Source organism: Myotis lucifugus, unplaced genomic scaffold (assembly GCF_000147115.1).
Source record: "Myotis lucifugus unplaced genomic scaffold, Myoluc2.0 scaffold_294, whole genome shotgun sequence".
In the NCBI taxonomy this organism is placed as follows: Eukaryota; Metazoa; Chordata; class Mammalia; order Chiroptera; family Vespertilionidae; genus Myotis; species Myotis lucifugus.
Genome location: NW_005871342.1, coordinates 1,259,005 through 1,280,796, shown reverse-complemented (window position 1 = coordinate 1,280,796; position 21,792 = coordinate 1,259,005). Strand labels below are relative to the sequence as shown.

The 21,792-nt window shown below is 39.5% G+C and overlaps 1 protein-coding gene across 2 annotated transcripts in view; it reads right to left on the bottom strand.

Annotated features, from left to right (window-relative positions):
• Positions 1 to 4,960: 4,960 nt before the first annotated feature.
• STK3 (serine/threonine kinase 3) overlaps positions 4,961 to 21,792 on the bottom strand; it is a 208,760-nt gene continuing 191,928 nt past the window's right edge. For both annotated transcript variants that reach the window (XM_006099988.2, XM_014465437.2), the window contains one exon: positions 4,961 to 6,321. In XM_006099988.2, the coding sequence (XP_006100050.1) occupies positions 6,163 to 6,321 (159 nt within the window). In that variant the 3' untranslated portion in view covers positions 4,961 to 6,162. The remainder of the gene's footprint in view (positions 6,322 to 21,792) is intronic.

The following is a 21,792-nucleotide window of genomic DNA, read 5'->3' as shown; positions in this document are numbered from 1 at the left end:
CCCTAATAGCTAGTGAGGTTGAACATCTTTTCATAGATCTGTCACCTATTTGTATGTTTTCTTGGGAGAGCATCTACTCTGGTCCTCTGCCCATTTTTAAATTGGGTTGTTTGGTGTTGAGTTGTACGAGTTCTTTATATATTTTGGATATTAACCCCCTGTTGGAGCTGTTGTTTACAGATATCTTCTCCCATTCAGTTGGTTGCCTTTGTTGTTATTGTTAATTCTCAACTGAGGATATTTTTCCATTGATATTTAGAGAGAGAGGAAGGGAGAGAGAGAGAGAGAGAGAGAGAGAGAGAGACTGATGTGAGAAACGTTCATCTGCTGCCTTCCGTATGCTCTCCGACTGGGATCAAACCCGCAACTCAAGTATGTGCCCTGACCAGGAATCAACTTTTCAGTGCATGGACCAACACTCAACCAACTGAGCCACTCCAGCCAGGCACATTCATTTATTTTTGCCTTTACTTCCCTTGCCTTTGGGGTCAAATTCATAAATTCTTCTCTAAGACCAAGGTCCATAAATTGAGTAACTATGTTTTCTTCTATGTAACTTATTGTTTTAGATATTATATTTAGGTCTTTGATCCATTTTGAATTAATTTTTGTACATGGGTACAAACTGTAATCTGGTTTCATTTTTTTTGCATGTAGCTTTACAATTTTCCAGCACCTTTTATCAAAGAGGCTTTCTTTTTCCCATTGTATGTTTTTGGCCCCTTAGTAAAAAATTAGTTGCCCATATACATATGGTTTTATTTCTGGGCTCTCAATTTGGTTCCATTGGTCTGTGTATCTGTTTTTCTGCCTATACCCATGCTGTTTGATTATTGTAGCTCGGTAGTATAATTTGAAGTCAAGGAGTGTGACTCCTCTGGCTTCATTCTTTTTCCTCAGGATTGCTTTGGCTATTCGAGTCTTTTGTGGTTCCATACAAATCTGATGATTTTTTATTCTATTTCTTTAAAAAATGTCATTGGGATTTTGATGGGGATTGCATTAAATCTATATATTGCTTTGGGTAATATGGACATTTTAACTATGTTGATTCTTCCAACCCATCAACGTGGAATATCTTTCCATTTCATTGTCTTTTTCACTCTTTTAATAATGCTTTGTAGTTTCCAGTATACTAGTATAGGTTCTTCACATCCTTTGTTAACTTTATTTTTAGGTATGTTATCTTTTTGTTGCAATTGCAAAAGGAATTTCTTTTCATTTCCTTTTCTGAAATTTCATTGTTAGTATAGAAATGCAGTGAATTTTTGTACATTGATTTTGTATCCTGCAACTTTATTATATTTGTTTATTGTTTCTAATAGTGTTTTGGTGGAGTCTTTAGGGTTTCCTATATACAGAATCATGTTGACTGCAAAAAGTGAGTTACTTCTTTCTTCCCAATTTGGGTGCCTTTATTTCTTTCTCTTGCCTGATTGTTCTGGCTAGTATTTCCAAGTACTATGCTGAATAAGAGTGGTGAGAGTGGACATCCTTGTCTTGTTCTTGATTTTAGAGGAAAAGCTTTCAGTTTTTCAGTGTAGAGTATATTAGCTGAGTGCTTGTTAAATAGGGTATTTATTATGTTGAGGTACTTTCCTTTCATACTTATTTGAATGTTTTAATCATAAATGGATGTTGTATCTTATAAAATGCTTTTTCTGCATTTGTTAAGATCAGGGGTCCTCAAACTTTTTAAACAGGGGGCCAGTTCACTGTCCCTCAGACCGTTGGAGGGCCAGACTATAGTTTAAAAAAAACACTATGAACAAATTCCTATGCACACTGCACATATCTTATTTTGAAGTAAAAAAAACAAAACGGGAACAAATACAATATTTGTATTTGCATGTGGCCCTCGGGCCATAGTTTGAGGACCCCTGGAGATCATTGACTTTTATCCTTTGTTTTGTTAATGTAGGGTATTACACTGATCGATTTGCATATGTTGCACCTGAATAAACACTTGATTGTGATGTGTTGTTTTTTTTTTTTTAAATGTCTTGCTGTATTCGATTTCCTAGTATTTTGTTTAGGATTTCTGCATCTGTATTCATCAGAAATACTGGTCTACAGTTTGCTTTTTTGTGTGTGTTATCCTTGCCTGGTTTTGATATCAGGGTTATGTTAGCCTCATACAATGTGCTAGGAAGTATTGCCTCTTCTTCAATTTTTTGGAAGATTGGTATAGGTATCCAATCTTCCTTGAATGTTCAGTATAATTTACTAATGATGCCATCTTGTCCTGGACTTTTATTTTTTACGGTTGTTTCAATTTTTCCACTGTTGATCAGTCTATTTAGATTTTCTAATTCTTCATGATTCAGTCTAGGAAGGTTATATATTTCTAAGAACTTATCCATTTCTTCTAGGTTATTGAATTGGGTGCCATACAGTCTTTCATAGTATTCTAGTATGATCTTTTGTATTTATGATGTCTATGGTACCTTGTCTTTCATTTCTAATTTTGTTTATGTGAGTCTTTTGTCTTATTTCCTTAGTGAGTTTAGCCAGGGGTTTGTCAATATTAATCTTTTCCAAGAACCAGCTCTTTGTTGTATTAATTTTTTTGAATTAATTTTTTTGTTCTCTATTTCATTTAATTTTGCTCTAATTTTTATTATTTCCTTTGGGGCTGCTTTGTTCTTCTTTTTCTAGTTCTTTAAGATGTAATGTTAGGTTGTTTACTTGAGATTTTTCTTGGTTCTTGTGACAGACCTGTAGTGATATAGACTTCCCTCCTATTACTGCTTTCACTGCATCCCAGAAGTTTTGGTTTGTCATTCTCATTTGTCTCTATATCTTTTAATCTCACCTTTTCTTTCTTCTTTGATCCAGTCATTTTTTAGTAGTAGGTTGTTTAATCTCTACATATTTGTATTTTGAAAACTTCTTTTTTTGCAGTTGATTTCTAATTTCAAAGCATTGTGGTTAGAGAATAGGCTTGATATGATTTCAACCTCCTTGAATTTGTTGAGGCTAGTTTTGTGACGAACATTCTATCCTTGAGAATGTTGTATGTGCGCTGGAGAAAAATGTAAAATCTGATGCTCTGGGATGAAAGGCTCTGTGTCAATTATATCCATTTGGTCAAATGTGTCATTTAAGTCTATTTCTTTATTGATTTTCTGGTTGGATGAGCTATCTTGAGCTGTCAATGGAATATTTAGGTGCCTTTGTTGCTTTGCCTTCCCAGCAATGGCAACCAGCAGACCTCCATGGCCCTGGGATTAGTTGCAGAGTGAGCCCCTCGAGCTGGGAGTGTTTCTTTAGTACCAGTTCTCAGGTTTGCAGATGATGTGCTCTACAACCCGACACAAAGGGAGGGGAGCTCTGGGAGACCAAGGAAGGCACCAGGCTCCGTGGCTTTGTTTCTATCGGGAATGTCAATTGCCAGACAACTGTGGCTGTGCCCTGTGCTTTGTCCCTGCCCAGCTCACTGGGCTCAGCAGCAGCTTGTACTGCCCACTCCTGCAGGAATGCTCTTTCCTGCCGAAGGGAGTGCCAGCCACAGCCCGATTCCTCCCCAGTAAGCTCTGGGCTGCATCTGTGGCTCCTCTGAGTTCTCCCTTCTTGAAGAGGCTGCTTCTTAAACTCATTAAAATTAATTGAAAACTCTCTTACCTAAACATCATGATTAATAAAGGCTTACCTACACTTGAGGGTTTCTCTCATGGTTTTTGGCTCCTCAAAACTTAATGTTAAATTCCATTTTTTTTCTGATTGGTGGGGGATAGAAGGTGAGAAGACAGGAAAACATTTAAAACAGATTATCTATCCTAAAATGATCTGAAGCTTCCTAAGGCTCTAAAATTAAACAATGCCCATTGTTCTTAATTTGCTAAAATGTGTGCGTATTTAAAAAAACACACATAAATATAACAACAGGAAATAAAGTCTATTTACACAAAAATCGTAATGTGATTGTAACATTTATATTTACTATTAACAGGAGGACTTTTATTGAGACTGAGTTAGTAAGAGTGGTTAACAGGCCTTATTGAGTTAATTTGCATAAGTTTTCTTGTTTTTTTTATTGGGGTGACACCGATTAACAAAATCATTGGGTTTTAGGTGCACAATTCCACATCATCTGTGCACTGTATTGTGTGTTTACCTCCCCAAGTCAAGTCTCCTTGCATACATTTTCTAATTTAGTAAACTGGGGAGAAATCATCTTCATAGGTTTCTTGTCAGTTCATGTAGGTGGTTTTACTTTGGCGATAGCAAATTAGTCATTTGATTCCATCAAATTAGGCAAGATATTATCAATTAAAAAGGGAAAAAAAGATACGGTATTTGAGTTGATTGACTAAATCTGACTGTCCTAAACAGATTCCATAAAGATGTAGCTGAAGCATATTTATAAATTCAGTTTCATTCTTACGAACCTTTATAAAATTTTCAATACTATTTTAAAATTTTATAATTTATATCCAATTATACATATAATTTACTATCTATAAGAACTGACAGAGAGCAATATTACTCCAAGGCATTACCTAGGGTGCAAATGCCATTCCTAAAAAGAGTAGGTGCTTTTCAGAGGTGAAATACCTTCTGTGGCTGTCACTAGTGAACTTGCCAGCATTTCCCGCCTCTTGCCCGAAAAGCACATGGTAAGGTTGCATTTCCTTGCTCCCAGGAAATTAGGAGTGGCCATGACTCACTGCTGGGTGGAGCTAGTGGGAGACTTGTCAGTGCTCCTTCCCTTGCTGCGGTTGTAGAGAGGGGTGCTCCATCAGCAGCTCCTGGGGTGTGACAGGAGAGGGCGCCCGGCCAACCTGGGATGGGCATGGAGCACAAGAGAGAAATGACCTGTGTTATATTAAAACCACTGAAGTTTCAGCGTTGTTATCACCAAGTAATCTTGCCTGTCCTAATAATATATCTTCCTTCCCTGGAAAAGAGAATCCCAGTGATGATTTAAAAAAAAAGAAAAAAACATACAGAGATGAAATGTGCTGGGTGTCACAGTAAAATTTATTTGTCTTTATGACTTACACATAGTAATTAAAAACACACAAAAAACCTGTCAAGATGGCTACATGTAGCTTTGGAAATGACTGGTCCCAGTTCAATCACGAAAATGTTTATTCAGCTTAGAATGAGTTTCTTTTTAATGGTTTTATTCTTTTTTCACTCCCCAAGGCTTGCACAGTTCAGTGCAAATGTTTTTGCTATTTTGTTATCATCAGGCACATGATGTTTACCAATTCCCAGGAAATAAATGAAATCAACAAAAATGTCCTGTGACAATTGAGCGTATTTTCACAGAAATAAATTTGATGAGCTTATTATAGTTTGACACAGTTCAGCTATCAGACCTACACATGACACATACAACAATATTAAGAAATTACATTTGTCTTAAGGATTTAAAATATTTATCGCACTTTTTCTGTGCAAGGATTCCATTGATTTCTTTGGTTTTAAACATTATAACTCTGTCTGACCTAAATATATATATTTCTATTTGTACCAAATATTAAGAATTAAAAAGTTAAAAATTTCAGGAGGTAAAAATGGAATTATTGCTTCAGTATAAAAAATGCCTGGCCCATTTAGGTACTATTGTTATTATTGCTTTGCTTCTATTGGAAAACTATCCTGGAAATCAAGGAATGTACCCCATAGCTCCCTGCTTAGAGTATAATTTGGTTGAATATTATTATCTATTAATACTTCCCTACCTTCACCAAAGCTATCCGATCTTGTCCTTAAAAAAAAAAAAAAGTGAAATGCCATAAATAAATAAGTTTACCTAAGGGGATATAATAAATAGGCTACTAGATAAGAATAAAGAATGTAGTAACATAAAGCCCTTCAGTGCTGTATAATTAAACAATAGCTTTGGATTTTCAAGGTCTCTAAACCCAGCCTTCATTTTATAACAGTTTTAGTGCTGTTATGCAGCTGACAGATACAGAGAAGACTACATGTCTGCTGTTTTCATCGTTTAAAAATGAAAACAGAATGGGTACAGTTGTAAACTGTGCCTTTTGGAACGTTACCTGGGTAGGTACTAATCAGTTTTTGACCATTGCCTAGTTGTAGAGCACAGATCTTAGGAATTAAAAAGAAATCATACTATTCCTTCAATTCTTAGTGGTTTCTTGGTCTCCAGAATAGTTATAGAAACAAACAGAGAAGAAACTAGACTCAGAAGTTTTGCTGCCTTCTTTTCTTCGCGTCCATGGCGTCCAGAATGGGCTGCCGTTTTGCGGTGTATCTCTGGCGGAGCTCTTCGATTTCCCGCTCCATCATCGGGTCCAGGGCTTTCAACCGCGTCTGCAGTTCTTCTAAACTCAGGTTTTTTAACTGGACATAGGAAACAATGAAGATATGAATATAGTAAGATTTTCTACTAGAATATATTAAAATCTAATGAGTTTTAGCATAACTATCTCAGCAAACTCTTTACATTATCTTTGAAATATGATTCAATAATCACAACAGGAATTCCTTCCATGAAGAATCAAGGATCCACATCTTGCAAGAACCTCAAGGAATTTTCAACAGAATAATAAAAAAACACTGTTTTTAAAAAAGAGCAAATGAGAAAAATAACCTGGTAAATATATCTGTTTTAAAAAAGGCAGAAAGAGCCCTGACCGGTTTGGTTCAGTGGATAGAGCGTCGGCCTGCGGACTGAAGGGTTCCAGGTTCGATTCCGGTTAAGGGCATGCACCTTGGTTGCAGGCACATCCCCAGTAGGAGGTGTGCAGGAGGCAGCTGATCGATGTTTCTCTCTCATCGATGTTTCTAACTCTCTATCCCTCTCCCTTCCTCTCTGTAAAAATCAATAAAATATATATTTTTAAAAAAAAAGGCAGAAAGACAAATCCACCACTACCAACAAATAGACTTTCAGGTCATGCTCCATATAAATGCACTCTAATGGCTCACACCCTGGCCAGTACGGAGTGCAAAGACGATCATGAACACTTGCAGACACCACCCATTTAGGGATTGATGCAAGATTGTGACCAAATGGAATACAAGTTAAATTAACTGTCTATCCTGCATTTTACCAAAATGCTTAAATTTTAAGCACTCTGAAAGTTAATTTAAAAAAATTATTGATAATTTTATCCCAAGCATTTTTATAAAATAGGATTTTTAATTTATGATTCAAAAGATCCAAAATCTGCTCTTCCTGGGTAGCTCAGTTGGTTACCCAGCTGAGGTATGCCAAGACTGCGGGTTTGATCCCTGATCAGGGCACATACAAGAAACAACCAATGAACATGAATAAGTGGAACAACAAATTGATGTTTCTCTCTCTCTTCTCCCCCTCCCCCTCTCTAAAATCAATAAAAATAAAAAAAGAAATATCCCAACATGGTAAGTATGTAAGTTCTGACATGGGCCAATTTGAAAATGAAGTGCCTGTCAGATTTTCATTGTATATGTTATAGTTACAATAATAATATTTGACTAAATTAGTGATTTTCAACCTTTTTCATCTCATGTCACATATAAACTAATTACTAAAATTCTTCAGCACACCAAAAAATATACTTTTTGCTAATCTGATAAAAAAATCGGTATAATTTTGATTTATTCACACTGAACGGCTATTGTTGTGTTGGTGGTTGTCTTTTTTTTATTTGACAATCTAACGGAAAAGAGGTCAGTGCTCCTGACTAAATAGGTATTGCATGTTTTAAGAATTCTTGCGGCACACCGGTTGAACAGTTGCTGGACTAAATGATGTAGTTTGACTGTAATGGTTTAGCTTGATCATGACGGCCTCTGGGGACAACACTAGCACATGCTTTGCTGGTTTTCTGTGGAGCAGTAGGAGGGGTCTCACGTCACATGTGCATTGTGGATAAAATGTGTTCTATGTGAGGATCTGTGGCATCCTAAACTTTATACATCAAAACAGTAAAAGATTATCTCCTGAGCACATCTTTTGGGGCTGTCGTCTCAGGGGTTATGAGATGCCCTGAGATAAATAACTGAACACTTGTGCTTTTATTTTATTAACATTTAAAAACATGTAAAACTTTCTGGTTTTTTTTGTTTTTTTTTAAAGAAACTGACTCTTAAAGCAATGGTGGCAGGCAGGTGGGCAGGTGGTTTAAAAAATCTGTTCAACCATAATGATTTACAGAATGCTATTACATACTCAACATCCTGGTAGGTTCTAATACTATAGGGAAAGCAAATGAGTTCCAAACTATTTCCTTGCCTTAGGAAACTTACAAATTAGTTGGAAGGGAAGGCTATAAACATTTAGGGATTGATGCAAGATCCTATAAAATTAAACCCTATTGTGTGTGGTACAAATTACAGTGAAAGGTTCTTAACTCAAGTCCAGGAATCAACTTCTCATGTGCAAAATCCTGCATGTTCACGTGTGTATTTTCCTGGGGAGAGCAACTGTAATTCTTATTTAATTTATATTTTTAAAGGGATACTTGGGTAGTATCTACTAGGAAAACTCTCTTTTTAAAAAATATTTCAAAAATTAATTGGTAGAGAAAGAGGAAGGGAGAGGGGGAGAAACATTGGCGTGAGAGCGAAACAGCGATCGGCTGCCTCCTGCATGCCCCAACTGGGGATTGAGCCTGGGCATGTGCCCTGGCCAGGAATGGAACCAGCAACCTTTCAGTGCATGGGAGGATACCCAACCAACTGAGCCACAGCAGCCAGGATCATTTGATTCTTAGACAGATTCCCAACAAAGAGAAAAGAGCCTCGCTATAAATTCAATGGAGAGAAGGCTCTCTTTAGGGAGCAGGGACTGTGCTGGTCCCTGAACAAGAGTCAGGTGAGCAGGGGCCCTATCACGTTGAGAAGGACTACGGGCATCAGAGAACCTGGGCGGGTGGGGCCCTGAGAGCCAGGCACTGCAGGGACTGCACTTCTGGGAGCCTGGACCAACTCCGGAGCAGGAAAACGATGAGAGTCACCCAGACTTGGCCTTAAAATGATGAAACTCGCAGATTATTTTTTGTTTTAAGAAGATCACTATTTTTGGTTATTTTATGAGCCAAGCCAGACAACACTCTCATGACTTTACAGGCACGTGTCAAATGATCCCCAAACAGCATTTTCCTGCTTGACCCTCCACTTTACTCACTATGTCTGGCACTAAGGGACTCTTCGTTCCAAAATAAAATCCATTCTCAGGTGAAAAAGAGTCTTCACCACTGGAGATGCTGAAAAGAATGAGTTACAGGCTCTGAAGTAAATTCAAAAGAGGAGTTCCAAATACGCAGGGATGGCAGTGTGCGGAAGGAAGCTCCAGGATGGAGACTGAAGTGGCCTCCTGGCTCTGGTGTGTGCGAAGTTCTGGTATGTGCAAAAGAGGCCGTTACCTTTTAGTCATCTATCACCCAAACAATGGAGCTTCTTATGTTCTACTATTATATATGTTTCCCATAATGCATGATATTACATGCTTTCATTAATTTTGATACAAGTATTAGTCATGCATCTGTTATGGTCAGTACTTATACTTTATCCTGTGGGGATAAAGAATAAGCCAACAGGAACCTCAAAACTTGCATACACAGGTGACGGTGAGGTGAAGGGCCAGGAATGACCACACACAGCCACGTTTCCCTGAGAGAGACATGCCAGGGTGCTGTCTACACAGATCCCATTCTACTTCGCCTCTATTTCAATTTCAGCCCATCGTTGAATTTCTATACAGCATTCATATTTTATACAGCACAACCACATTATACAATTTAGTATTTGATTCTAGAGTCATGTATTATTTTATTATCGATTTTTATACACAAGTCTCATGTCTCTAATACCGATATTCTACAAAATATTTAAACTTTAGAGATTGTACACACACAACTAGAAACTACTCAACTATATTGCTAAACATCATGACAAGAAGGTTGGTAGATAAGTAGGAATACAGAATAAATGACTCAAAGGAATGGGTTACTCTAAGATTAGGAGAAATGACATCAGACAAAGTAAACAATTATCATTACTTAACCATTTTTTGCATTAAGATATTCTTGTAAATATCTTATACTACCTTTAGAGGGGAAAACTGCCAATAGTTTATAAAAATATTACAATAATAAATTGACTTCAGGGAAAGAAGCTACTTATAAGAAAAAACTTCCTCTTCTAACAGACATATTTTTAATATGTAAACTTTGCAAAAAAACAGGTCTTTGATGTTGGAGAATTGGTAGGGAATTGGGTGTTCCACATATGTAAACTCATGAAGTACCTAAATCTTAGTTCTTTAAGTGATAAACTTTTGAACAGAAAGTCTTTATAAAGCATTTAATGGAATATGCTGCCTTCTAAGGCAGAGGACACAGGACCTAAGACACCCTTTCCTTGAGGATGATTATTACTATCAATTACTAACCTGTGCCAGGTAATTATGCTCTCTTTCCTTTTTGGCTTTTTATCTTCATTTGGGGGAAACCTATCAGCTCCCTTTCATGGCCATCATTGGGCTTGTACCCTCTACTTCAAATTTGTTAATCTATTTGGACCCAGAAAACTGATTAAATAATCGTATAAGGCATTAGATTAAATAAGAACAAACAGATTCTGAGTGAAACCCGGAACCTGTTTAGGAAAGTTAGAGCATGGCTTTAGTGCTAAAGCTAGTGTTTTTGTTGATGTTTTCATTATCTGACTTCAAATTCATGGCTGTGTAAGGTTGAGGCTACAGGAAATCCAACGTCCACATAAGCTACATTTATAGCTGTTTTCAGCTGGACTGCCAGAGACCTTCAGGTGACTCGTTTATCAAGTATTTATTGGTATTTTCTATGGACCAAGCACCACCAATTCAGAGATGAATAAATCACTCTGCCTCCCACAGAGGGCTTGCAATCTAGCTGGCAAGACAGGCCCAGGAACAGCTGGTTCGCTGAAGAATGAGTAAGCTGAGATGAGAAACAGCAGAAGGCACACAAATGCCTGGCATCCTTAGATGTGGGAGGGATCCATAGGGCCAGAGGACGAGGCAGGAAGGGAGCGGGCAGATTGCTGTGGGGCTTAGGCATGTTGCTGCAAACTTTCTGTCGACAGAAAAGAAATGCTAGATAATTCTGAGCACAAATGGTGACATGATCATACATGAATGAGCGTTAGAAAAATATCTCCAATGGCAGGCGTAGAACATAGATTGCCCTGGGGAAATGGAGGAAGGAAGACCCGTCAGCAGGTTAGAATTTACAGTCCAGTGAGAGTGGAGGCCGAGGCAGGAGAGCGGAAGATGGAGAAGAGGCGTTTGAGAGACTGAATGCAGAACTGATAGGGCTTTTGTTGACTGATCATGAAGGTTCAGAAAGAAGGAAGGGCTAAAAATGACCCCTGCTTCAAGGCTGGGTGATGGGGTCGATAGGGTAGTTAATGAAATTGATTTTAGTCCTGTTGCTTTGAGAGAGAAGCAACGCTTCAAGGTGGATATGTCAGTTATGGATTATAATTTGGGGGTTTGGAGCTCAGGGGAGAGATTCAAGCTAAAGACATCACCAGCATTTAGGATAAAACTGAAGCCCTGGATAAGGGTAAGATTTCCTGGAAAAGGTTTTCGCCCTGATCTTATGATCTGTCTATGGCATTCAACAGAAAATAATCCCCAAACCTTAGCATTTGTGGCCAGAGGCTTTTGTTAATAAAACAGAAATATCAGTAGATTTCTAAATAACTCTAAATTGTGGTGTTAACTAGATAAAAAAGAAAAAGAAGAAAAAGTGAGGTTAACTGGCAGCATTTTTCACTCTTTATAAGGTGGGTCTGAGTTTTGACTCCTGGTTAAACCCTAATAACATATACTTACCACTTTGTTTCTGTAGCCATCAAGCCTCCCACAGCCTGGAAATGGATTGGGGCGGGAAAGGTGGCAGAAGCAGCTTTTTGATCTCTTGGAAAACAGTGCTGCTCAATATGCTTTAGTAGTAAAAGGACTTATGGACCAGATAAAATTTTATGGAGACTCATAATGATAAACTGGCCCTATAACAGTGATGGTGAACCTTTTGAGCTCGGCGTGTCAGCATTTTGAAAAACCCTAACTTAACTCTGGTGCCATGTCACATATAGAAATTTTTTGATATTTGCAACCATAGTAAAACAAAGACTCATATTTTTGATATTTATTTTATCTATTTAAATCTATTTAAATGCCATTTAACAAAGAAAAATCAACCAAAAAAATGAGTTCGCGTGTCACTTCTGACACGCGTGTCATCACTGCCCTATAATATCACATAAGTCACCGTCGCCCTTCTAAAATGCTAATTCAAATTATAATAATTTCGAGGGCTAATAAGGATAGAAGGAAACGTTGAGCTTCCTGAATAAATATCCATATTGTTGTGAGAAAGTTTCCTTGACTAACATCAGGTTTCCTGAGCACCTTCATCAAAGTGGAGGGATGCTGCTTCAAGTTGGTATGTGCGTGGAGCAACTTGACTTACATTTCTTATTGCTACTTAGGAAGCCATCTTTCTACAATACATGGAACACAACGCAGCTGTATTACCACAGCTCTAAGCCAGGTGTCTGATTCCAAAATAAATGTGAGAGCTTAGAATTTGGTAAATCCAGTCAGTGAAGAGAAGGTATTAGAGCATTCACACCTTGTGGTTTTTACTGTAAATGAACAAATGTACAAAAATGAATAACTCATCTGGAAAAGGTTTTTATGTTTTAGGCTAATTTTATTTAATACAATTTTGTACTAAATTTAATGATAAAATAGAACTTGCACAATGAACAATGGCCTAATATTGTGAAAAAATTTGTGAAACAATCTTAACAAACACTAGGGACACGCAACTTGATTAATAAATGAGCTGACATGCAGTGACAGGAAGAACTTGAACACAAAGACAGAAGCAGGACCCACACCTTCTTCAAAAACACTCAAAGAAAAAAAGAGTTTCAATCATCAACAAGTCAACAAACGACAAATGCTGGTGAGGATGCGGAGAAAAAGGAACCCTTGTGCACTGCTGGTGGGAATGCAGACTGGTGCAGCCACTGTGGAGAACAGTATGGAGTTTCCTCAAAAAATTAAAAATGGAACTGCCATTTGACCCAGTGATCCCACTTCTAGGAATATATCCCAAGAATTCAGAAACACCAATCAGAAAGGATATATGCACCCCTATGTGCACAGCAGCACAATTTACAATAGCTAAGATTTGGAAACAGCCTAAGTGCCCATCAGCAGATGAGTGGATTAAAAACTGTGGTACAGCTACACAATGGAATACTATGCTGCTGTAAAAAAGAAGGAACTCTTACCATTTGCAACAGCATGGATTTTATGTTTTTTATCTCTAGGATGGACCAAGAGAGCATTATGCTAAGCGAAATAAGCCAGTTGGAGAAAGATAAGTATCACATGATCTCACTCATTTGTGGAATATAATGAACAACATAAACTGATTAACAAAAATAGAGCCAGAGACATAGAAGCATCGAACAGACTGTCCAATCTATGAGGAAAGGCGGAGGGTGAAGGGGTAAGAGATCAACTAAAGGACTTGTACGCATGCATATGAGCATAACCAATGGACACAGACGGAGGAGAGGGGAGCGGAGCGGGAGGAGGCGGGGAGGGAGGGAAGGGCTGAGGGCATGTGCTGGGGGGTGGGGGCAGCCAGGCAGAGGACAATGGGGAGAAAAGGAGACTTATATAATACTTTAAACAATAAAGAATTTAAATTAAAAAAAGACAAGTTCCAGAAGGATATTGTTTTATTACTGAGGAATTTTTTTTTCCTATTCACAAGAATTTTTGCCTTTCTTAGATATTTGAAATGTCAAATATCAGGGGTCGATACATATTTATAAAGGCAGAGAATAAAATCAACTCCATAAAAAGAGTTTAAACTGAGATAATCTGAATCAGATGGACCTGAGAGAATACATTTTGAAATCTGGGATTATTAAAATGATCTGGGATTATCTGGGATTACCCAAAGCATTTGTTTAAAAGAAGCATAAACTATAAAGTTGGTTTATGAGTTAAACCTTTAGAATCTCATTACAAAAGAGAACATTAGAGATGTTCTATGCTATTTCCCAGTATTTTAGGTAAGGAGTTAAGAGGTGGCTTGCTCAAAGCTACACTCCGAGCTGGGACCTACCCTCTAGGTCAATGCTTTTTTTTGTTATACCAAGTTTGACATTCTTTTTTTTCTTTCTTTTTTTTTTCCAATATTTTTTAAAATTGACTTTTAGGGAAAGGGAGGAGGGAGAGAAACATCAATGTGAGAGAGAAACATCAGTCAGCTGCCTCCTGCACGCCCCCTTACCGGGGATGGAGCCAGAAACCTGGGCGTGTGACCTGATTGGGAATCGAACCAGCAACTGTTCAGTGCACAATATGATGACAACCCGCTGAGCACACAGCCAGGGCCCACGTTTGACATTCTGAATCTAGCACCACCAGAGAGTTTAAAGCGTTAAGTCACCACAAGTGACGGGTGTGCTGCTGAGATGTGCCTGGGGTCTTCAACCTGAGCAGAGAGGGTTTTAAGTATCAGCTATCACAGCCACAGTGAATGAAAAAACCCACATCACGATACTTTTAGAGAGCAGTCTTCTAAAAAGGAATAAACTGCAGAAGCTCAACAAAAGGTAGAACTGCCATCTCCTTTAAGCTTAGGCTAGCTGGTAGACTAGGATTTCCTAGTTTTCATAAAAAGTTTGTTTAAAACAAATGAAAGACTTTATATAAACCCCCTAAACTTCTTAACAATAAAAATTAGATGGCATAATAATTAGATGTTCATAAGTTAAATGAAAGAGTTAGAAGTACTTTCAATAGAAGTCAATATTTTGCTTGAAAATTGGCTTTGGATCATGACTAACAGCTTGAATAAACAGCTCATTTTGTTAATGATAGCCCTGGATTATCACACTTCATCCAGAAAGTAAAATTACAAATCAATACCTAAAATATTGTATTTCTCAATATCCCTTAAAAATCCAAGTAAAAGATATGCACGTTAATAACTTACTGGCTCTTGCATAAAAAAGCAACACAACTAATTCAATGACATAAAAAGTTAAGATGGGAAATAAGATTAAATCAAACCACTGATAATTCTGACAATTTAAACTTTTAATAAGTAGAATTATTTCTGAACTTTGTGAGTATTGAAAGGCTGCTTATTACTGATCAGGAAGAGCTGTCAGTAAAACCAGGGCTTTCTGTATCCTACCCATTATAAAACCTAAACTATCACAGCAAATGATAAGAAGGAACCACTTTCTCAAATCATTTCATTTTAAGAGCTCTAGGGTAAAGCACTTAGATTTTTATATTATTTTCTTTTGTCAAAAATAGTCCTAATTATATGAGGGAAATTTTAAAAAGTTGTAATCTCAAAAATAGCACAAACAGTTATTAGATGCATAAATGTGACAACATTTCAAGACCTGGTATAATCAGTCTGTCAAAATAAATGAGACACCACCACAATGTAGCAAATGGTCTTAGATGTTAACGTTAACACAGTTAGTCAAATAGTCAATCAAGGAAATCCTGTACAAGGTTTGCTGTGTTTACTGGGAAAACAAACTCTTCTTAGCAACTGTTTAAATAAACCTCATAGATGCTACAGACCTTATTAGTGGCCTATGATTAAAAAAATGTGGATTGCTAATACTGTACCCTGACTCATCTATTTTCCCATCTGCTAGCAATTCCAACAATATGAAGTATCAACAGAATGGCTAACAACAATAATTTTCTATGGCAATTTTGATGCTGAACTGCCTATAGCACTTTGTAAACTTTACCAGTGCATGCCTCAGACTGTTTCGAGTTGTATGTGGCCTGGAGCGACATACTTCTTTTTCCCCTAGTATTCCGATTTAGCTCTTTTTTCACTGTGCTGAACAGAATCTGGTTTGGTTTTACAAAGTACCGTCCATGGAGGCCGCCACGCTCATTTTACTAACAATGAGAGTGGGAAATGCAACAAAGTACTAGCAAAATTCCATCCAGGTCCGCTGATTAGTTTAGATGTATATAAACAGGTAAGGGGCCTTTTGCCAAAAAGACTGAGCAGCAGGAATGGTAGGCAGTAAAGTAAGAAAATAAATATAACATCAATACGTGAAGGCATTTCTTGATTTCACTTCTGCACTGAGAAGAATGCACTGAGGAGCTCTCAAGTCAGCGAACCTCCCATGACGCCTGCTTAAGAGAACCTGACACATACACTTACAGCATGTACTTACAAAAGGGTGGCAATTTCTGATACTTACACCCTATCTAATAAAGAGGGAATATGCTAATTGACCCTTAGGCTGTCACAAAGATACTTACACCCTATCTAATAAAGAGGGAATATGCTAATTGACCCTTAGGCTGTCACAAAGATGGCGGCGCCCACAGCCAATAAGGAGGAAACACGCTAATTGACTGTCCCGCCCTCAAAGGTGGCGGCGCCCACAGCCAATAAGGAGGGAATATGCTAATTGACTGCCCCGCCCTCAAAGACGGCGGTGCCCACAGCCACAAGATGGCGGCACCCAGTCCCCTCAGCCGCCCCCAGCTGCCCAGGGCTGGCCTGAGGTGCAGGGAAGCCTTGGATGGCAGCTGCCCAGCCGCCCAGGGACTCCCGAGGCTCAGGTAACCAGGCCTGGCCGAGGCTGGCGCTGCCGGCAATGATAGCAGCAGCCTTACCCTGATCGCTGGGTCGTCTCCCGCCCCTGAGGGCTCCCGGACTGTGAGAGGGTGTAGGCGGGGCTGAGGGACCCCTCCTCCAGTGCATGAATTTTCATGCACCGGGCCTCTAGTTATATAATAAAGGCTGCACTCCTTATAAAATGTGCTCTTAAAAGTGGTGTTAATGTTGTCTACTGGCACAGTCTTCCTCCCAAAATAGACACTATTTCCCTATCTGGATGGAGGATTCCATATAGATCTGTTCTGAGCTGAGTGGCCCTATCTTCTGACTGAATTACTGTAACTATTTTGGGATTATAACTGGAAACTGCCACAAAGCATCTATTTTGGTTGTTTAACCTCAGAGCATCTACAGTAAATTTAAGACATTTAGATTCTACTTGCATTCCCAAAGAAAAGGGAGAAAAGCATTTCTTGTAGCTATTAATGGAAGAGAAAGGGAAAGTACTAACAATGGACCATTTACACTGTGTCACACACTGTCCTAGGTCCTGTGCTTTCTCACAGGATCCTAGCATCATGAAACCTTATGGGGCAGACATTACCAACCCCACTTTATAGGTGAGGACACTCAGAGAGACCAAGCGACCTTGCCTTGGCCACACAGCTGGAGGTGTCTGGGCAGGCCCTCACAGACAACCTCAGTTCCACTAACATGAGTTTGGATTGGAGCCCCCTGGGAGCTGTTTCTTAGGTCTCCCAAGAAGTACAAAAGCACTTCAAAATCCAATTATCACATAGAAGTTTTTAACATTTTCTTTTAATAGATTAAAAACAGGGAAACCCTGCTTTAAACACTCCCACCATGATGGAGTCGCACAGGGACACTCAGTTCTACAGCAACGATGTGTGATAACACATGCGAAGCGCTGACAAGCAGGGCCGCTGACCCAGCCTCGGTGCCCAGGGTTTTTGCTGTGGGTTAGCCACACAGGCATGCAACACGTGTGTGCCTTTCCTCAGCTACTCGGACACCAGCCCTCTTCTCCAAGAACAAAAGCAGGTGTTTGCCTAAATCAGGATAAACATAGCTTCTCAAACTGGCACGGCATAGCCAACGTCCTCAAGTACACAAAACCACCTCAGAGGCCATCCCCCTTCCAGGAGCTGGCCAAGGCCAGTGCCGAAAAAGGCCTTCCTCCTGAACCACCCAGGTAACTGCTAAGTTAGCCTTTCTTTTCACTCCCTTCTCTCATTTCAATTCCTCAGTTGTCACTTCCCTGCTCAAGTATAATATTTCTTTCTTTGCCTTGAAATCCTACTACTTCCTATCTACTCACGTACTTTATTCCATCATTCTTTCCTCTCTTTTCTCAAACTCTCCATCAAATCTAAATATGCTTAATCTCTCCTATAAAAGAAAAAAAAGCAAAAGAAAAGAATCCCACCCTTCCTCCCAGGTTGTACCTACCAAAGTATTTTACTTATAAGATATTAACGTTTTAGCTATAACTGGCCTCATGAAATAAGTATCTATGTTTATTAAGTATTTTTCTATTTAATCAGCTCTCGAGCAAAATAAACACATTTCTACAGAGTGCTTTGAAATAGATGCCAATAAAAAGAGACATGCCGTGACAAAACCAAGACATGTCCCCTTGGCATACAGGCGAGACTTTGCTGTGTCCAGCGGACTGCCCCACACTGGCCTGCTGTTGGGCCTAGGCCAGCAGATGGGCTACAAGCTGATGCATTAGCACAGTTACCTTGTCCTGGAGACTCTGAGCCACCATGTAAAAAAGGAATGGTGACATTCTCATTGCATTCCTCAATGGCAGTTGAACACTTATCCCCCTTTTATGCTTTTCAGTTTCTAGTAAGCAGTTTTGCCTGCTAAAACTATCAGGAAAAAGTCAATTCATGCATAGCTCTACTACATTATAAACAGCTCTAAAATGCTAAGCCCAGAACATCAAAATCTGAGTAACCTGAAACCAACTAGTAATTAAATCTTTCCAGCTGAATTAAGGGGCGATGGAGAAGTTCTATTAGTTTTGACTGATGTCTTATCTCAGTGACTCTGATGAACACTTTATTTGAATAATCTAAAACATTGATAAGGCCATAATCGAGAGATGAACAAATTCAGTGATTAGCTTTACAGACTTCATTTCTTTACAATTAACTACAGCAGGTCCTTGAGTAACATTTCATTCAATGTCATTTGTTATAATATTGATGAGGAGAAAAAAATGGATTCCTGGCCACGGCCACTGTCTGTGTGGAGTTTGCATGTTCTCCCCATGTCTGTGGGTTTTCTCCGGGGACTCCAGTTTCCCCCCACATCCCAAAGATGTGCACGTGTGCCCACGCTGTTGCGGTCCGAGTGAGTGGGTTGGGTGTGTTTGTGAGTGGCCCTGGGCTGGAAGGGCGTCTTGTCCCAGGTAGGTCCCCCCCCCCCCCCCCCACCGCGCCCTGAGCTACAGGAATAGATTCTGGCCGCCCATGACCCTGAAGTGGAATAAGCAAGTTGGAAAAGAGTTCTCTTACTTGTTTTTATTAATCAATTTATTAATCTTTCTTTTTCTTTCTTTCTTTTCTTTTTTCGGTTAATTCTCACTCAAGGATATTTTCCCATTGATTTTTAGGGAGAGTGGAAGAGAGAGGGAAAGACAGAAACATTCATGTGAGAGAAACACATTCATTGATTGCCTTCTGCATGAGCCCTGACCATGGCTGGGGCTGGGGAGGTGCCTGCAACCAAGGTACGTGCCCTTGACGGGAATAGAATCTGGGACCTTTTGGTCCGCAGGCTGACACTCTATCCACTGATCCAAACCAGCTAGCGCTTATTAATCTTTCTTAAATGTATGTAGCAACATTAATTTCAATGTTTAATATTAGAAGTGTTTTGGGTCTTTATTTAGAAGTCTGGTGATGTTTTTATGACAAGAATTATGCTGTAGGAACTCAACTCTTATTATGTAGCTTCGCTATTGATGAACTAAAGTGAAGACTTACTATATATGATTAGTTATGGAAGATCATAAACACTAAAAACAAGTCCTTCAAGTAATCTGTAACTAGCTTATTGGGCAGTCAAATCTCTGTGCAACTATTAATGAACTTAAAATAGTTTCATTTTTTTTCCAATCACACTTTTTCAGCTGTGCTATGCCAAATTTCCATGACATGTCCTTGAAGGAATCTGGGGCCAATCTCCCTGATTTCTCATCACTTTTAGAAGTCCAGACCAAGGAAAAACTTCAACCTCATATTAAATACAGCTCTTGTCCCACACAGACACTGAGAGACCTGCAGTGGGAAGGGATAACGATGTATCCAGCACCTTCTCCCTCTCTTTTCAAGGTCCACTCCTCTGTGTTGGGAGCTGGGAAGGAGACAGGGGTCTTCTGTAAAGGGCTACCTGTCAGTGGGGGGATGTTCCCTGGTCTGGCTCCGGGTTGGCTGACACTGGCGGTTGTACAGAGAAGGGGTGTGTGCGGAGGTTTTCTGAAACGGTGGCTGGTACTATCCGGTCCCCGCCCTCCTGGAGAGCGGCAGAGTGTGGGTGGGGTACTGTCTCTCCGGCCTGGAAGCCCTGCTGGCAGCCTTATGATGTCTGACCTCCAATGTCAGAGCCACAGAGATGGCAGAGGTGGGTCTGCACACTCTCCAGGGCCACCAGGACCAAGGAAAGGGAGAAGTCCCCTCGTCTCCTCTCGCCTAGCACGCTGGGCCTACACCAGGTCCTTCGTTACCCTGCAGGCCTCAGCTCTATCTACAGAAGTCTCCTGTCTACAGAGCTCTTTGGGGAGAAGCTGAAATCTTCTATGTCACAATTAGATGACTATGGTAAATGAATGTTCCATAAAAACGTTTTTTAAAGTCCAAGAATGGCAGCAAATTAAATTTTTAAAAATTGGTTTTGGTGTCAACTAATTTAATAGAGAACAAGGCATCAATGATCTTTATCTGTAATACTACCTTGTAAAATGAGCGTATTCCCAAATGTTCCCAGAATTTTTTAGTGCTGAGCTGGACCAAGCTGCTCCCTCTCTCAGGGGCACTAAGACTTTTGGCTCGACCTTCCCCTGAGCCCAACACCTGCTTTCTCAGTGGGTTCGCTGCCAGTGTGGGCATGGAACAGAGGCAGAGAGCTGGGCCTGGGCCCGTGACAGAGGGGCTAATCTCACTCTGCATCTACTGGGAAGCCAGGAGATTGTGGTCACCAGTGGAAACTTAGGGATCAGAATTTGAGCTCTGGTTTTAATAATATACATTAATATGAAGTAGTCTGTTAGTAAACCTTTACATTTTATTTTTCAGGATGAAATTTCAGCTAAGCCTTAAAAAAAATCCAATTTTAATAAGATTAAAAAGAAAAATGCATCTTTAATTACTGACTAAATGAAAGACATACTGTTGGTTTACCTCCTGTGGAAAAGTAACAAAAAAGCTATGTGGCTGTTAAATTCAATGGGCTGGTGAGGAACTTTTCATAAGATGGTGTCAGCAAGTAACCAGCATAGGCTGCTATTCAGAGTAGCTAGCCACTGGATAATTACCCTAAAATTATTTTATAATAACATATAATATCATGTACCTCCCAATCCTGAGTAAATGACCTAACAGACCTTTGGCTAGTATCTAGTACCAATAGATGCTAGAATTCTCCAAAGCATTCTTAAACAAGAATATGGTGAGTGAAATTTCCTTTGCCTTATTAGAGTAAAGGTGCAATATTGCAAAGGATAAAGTGATTTTGAAAAATATTGCACGCAAAGAAATTACCTTCAAACGGACTCATAGTGCAAGCGGGTCCCTATAGCACTGCCCATTTCTGGGTTCCCATGGCACCCAGCCTACCTTCAGTCAAGACCACCCACTAGAACCAACCCCTTCCTGCTGTCCTTCTTTCAACCAAAGTGCACAATCTTGTAACTGTCAGGTCCACCCCCAGCTCTGCGGCCACCAACCCACACTCTCTTCTGATCGCCCAGGCCTGAGCCCTGCTTCCTGCTCCCAGGCAGCACGTGCTCCCTGCCTCGTCTCACTCATGCACACTATAAGGCCTGCTAAGTAGACCACCTTCCCTCTCACAGACCACTGGATAGTCAGGACAGCCAGGTGTGCTGGCCATGCTATCAAAAGAAGGGAGAGAAGACAAATACAGAAATTGTGTTTCC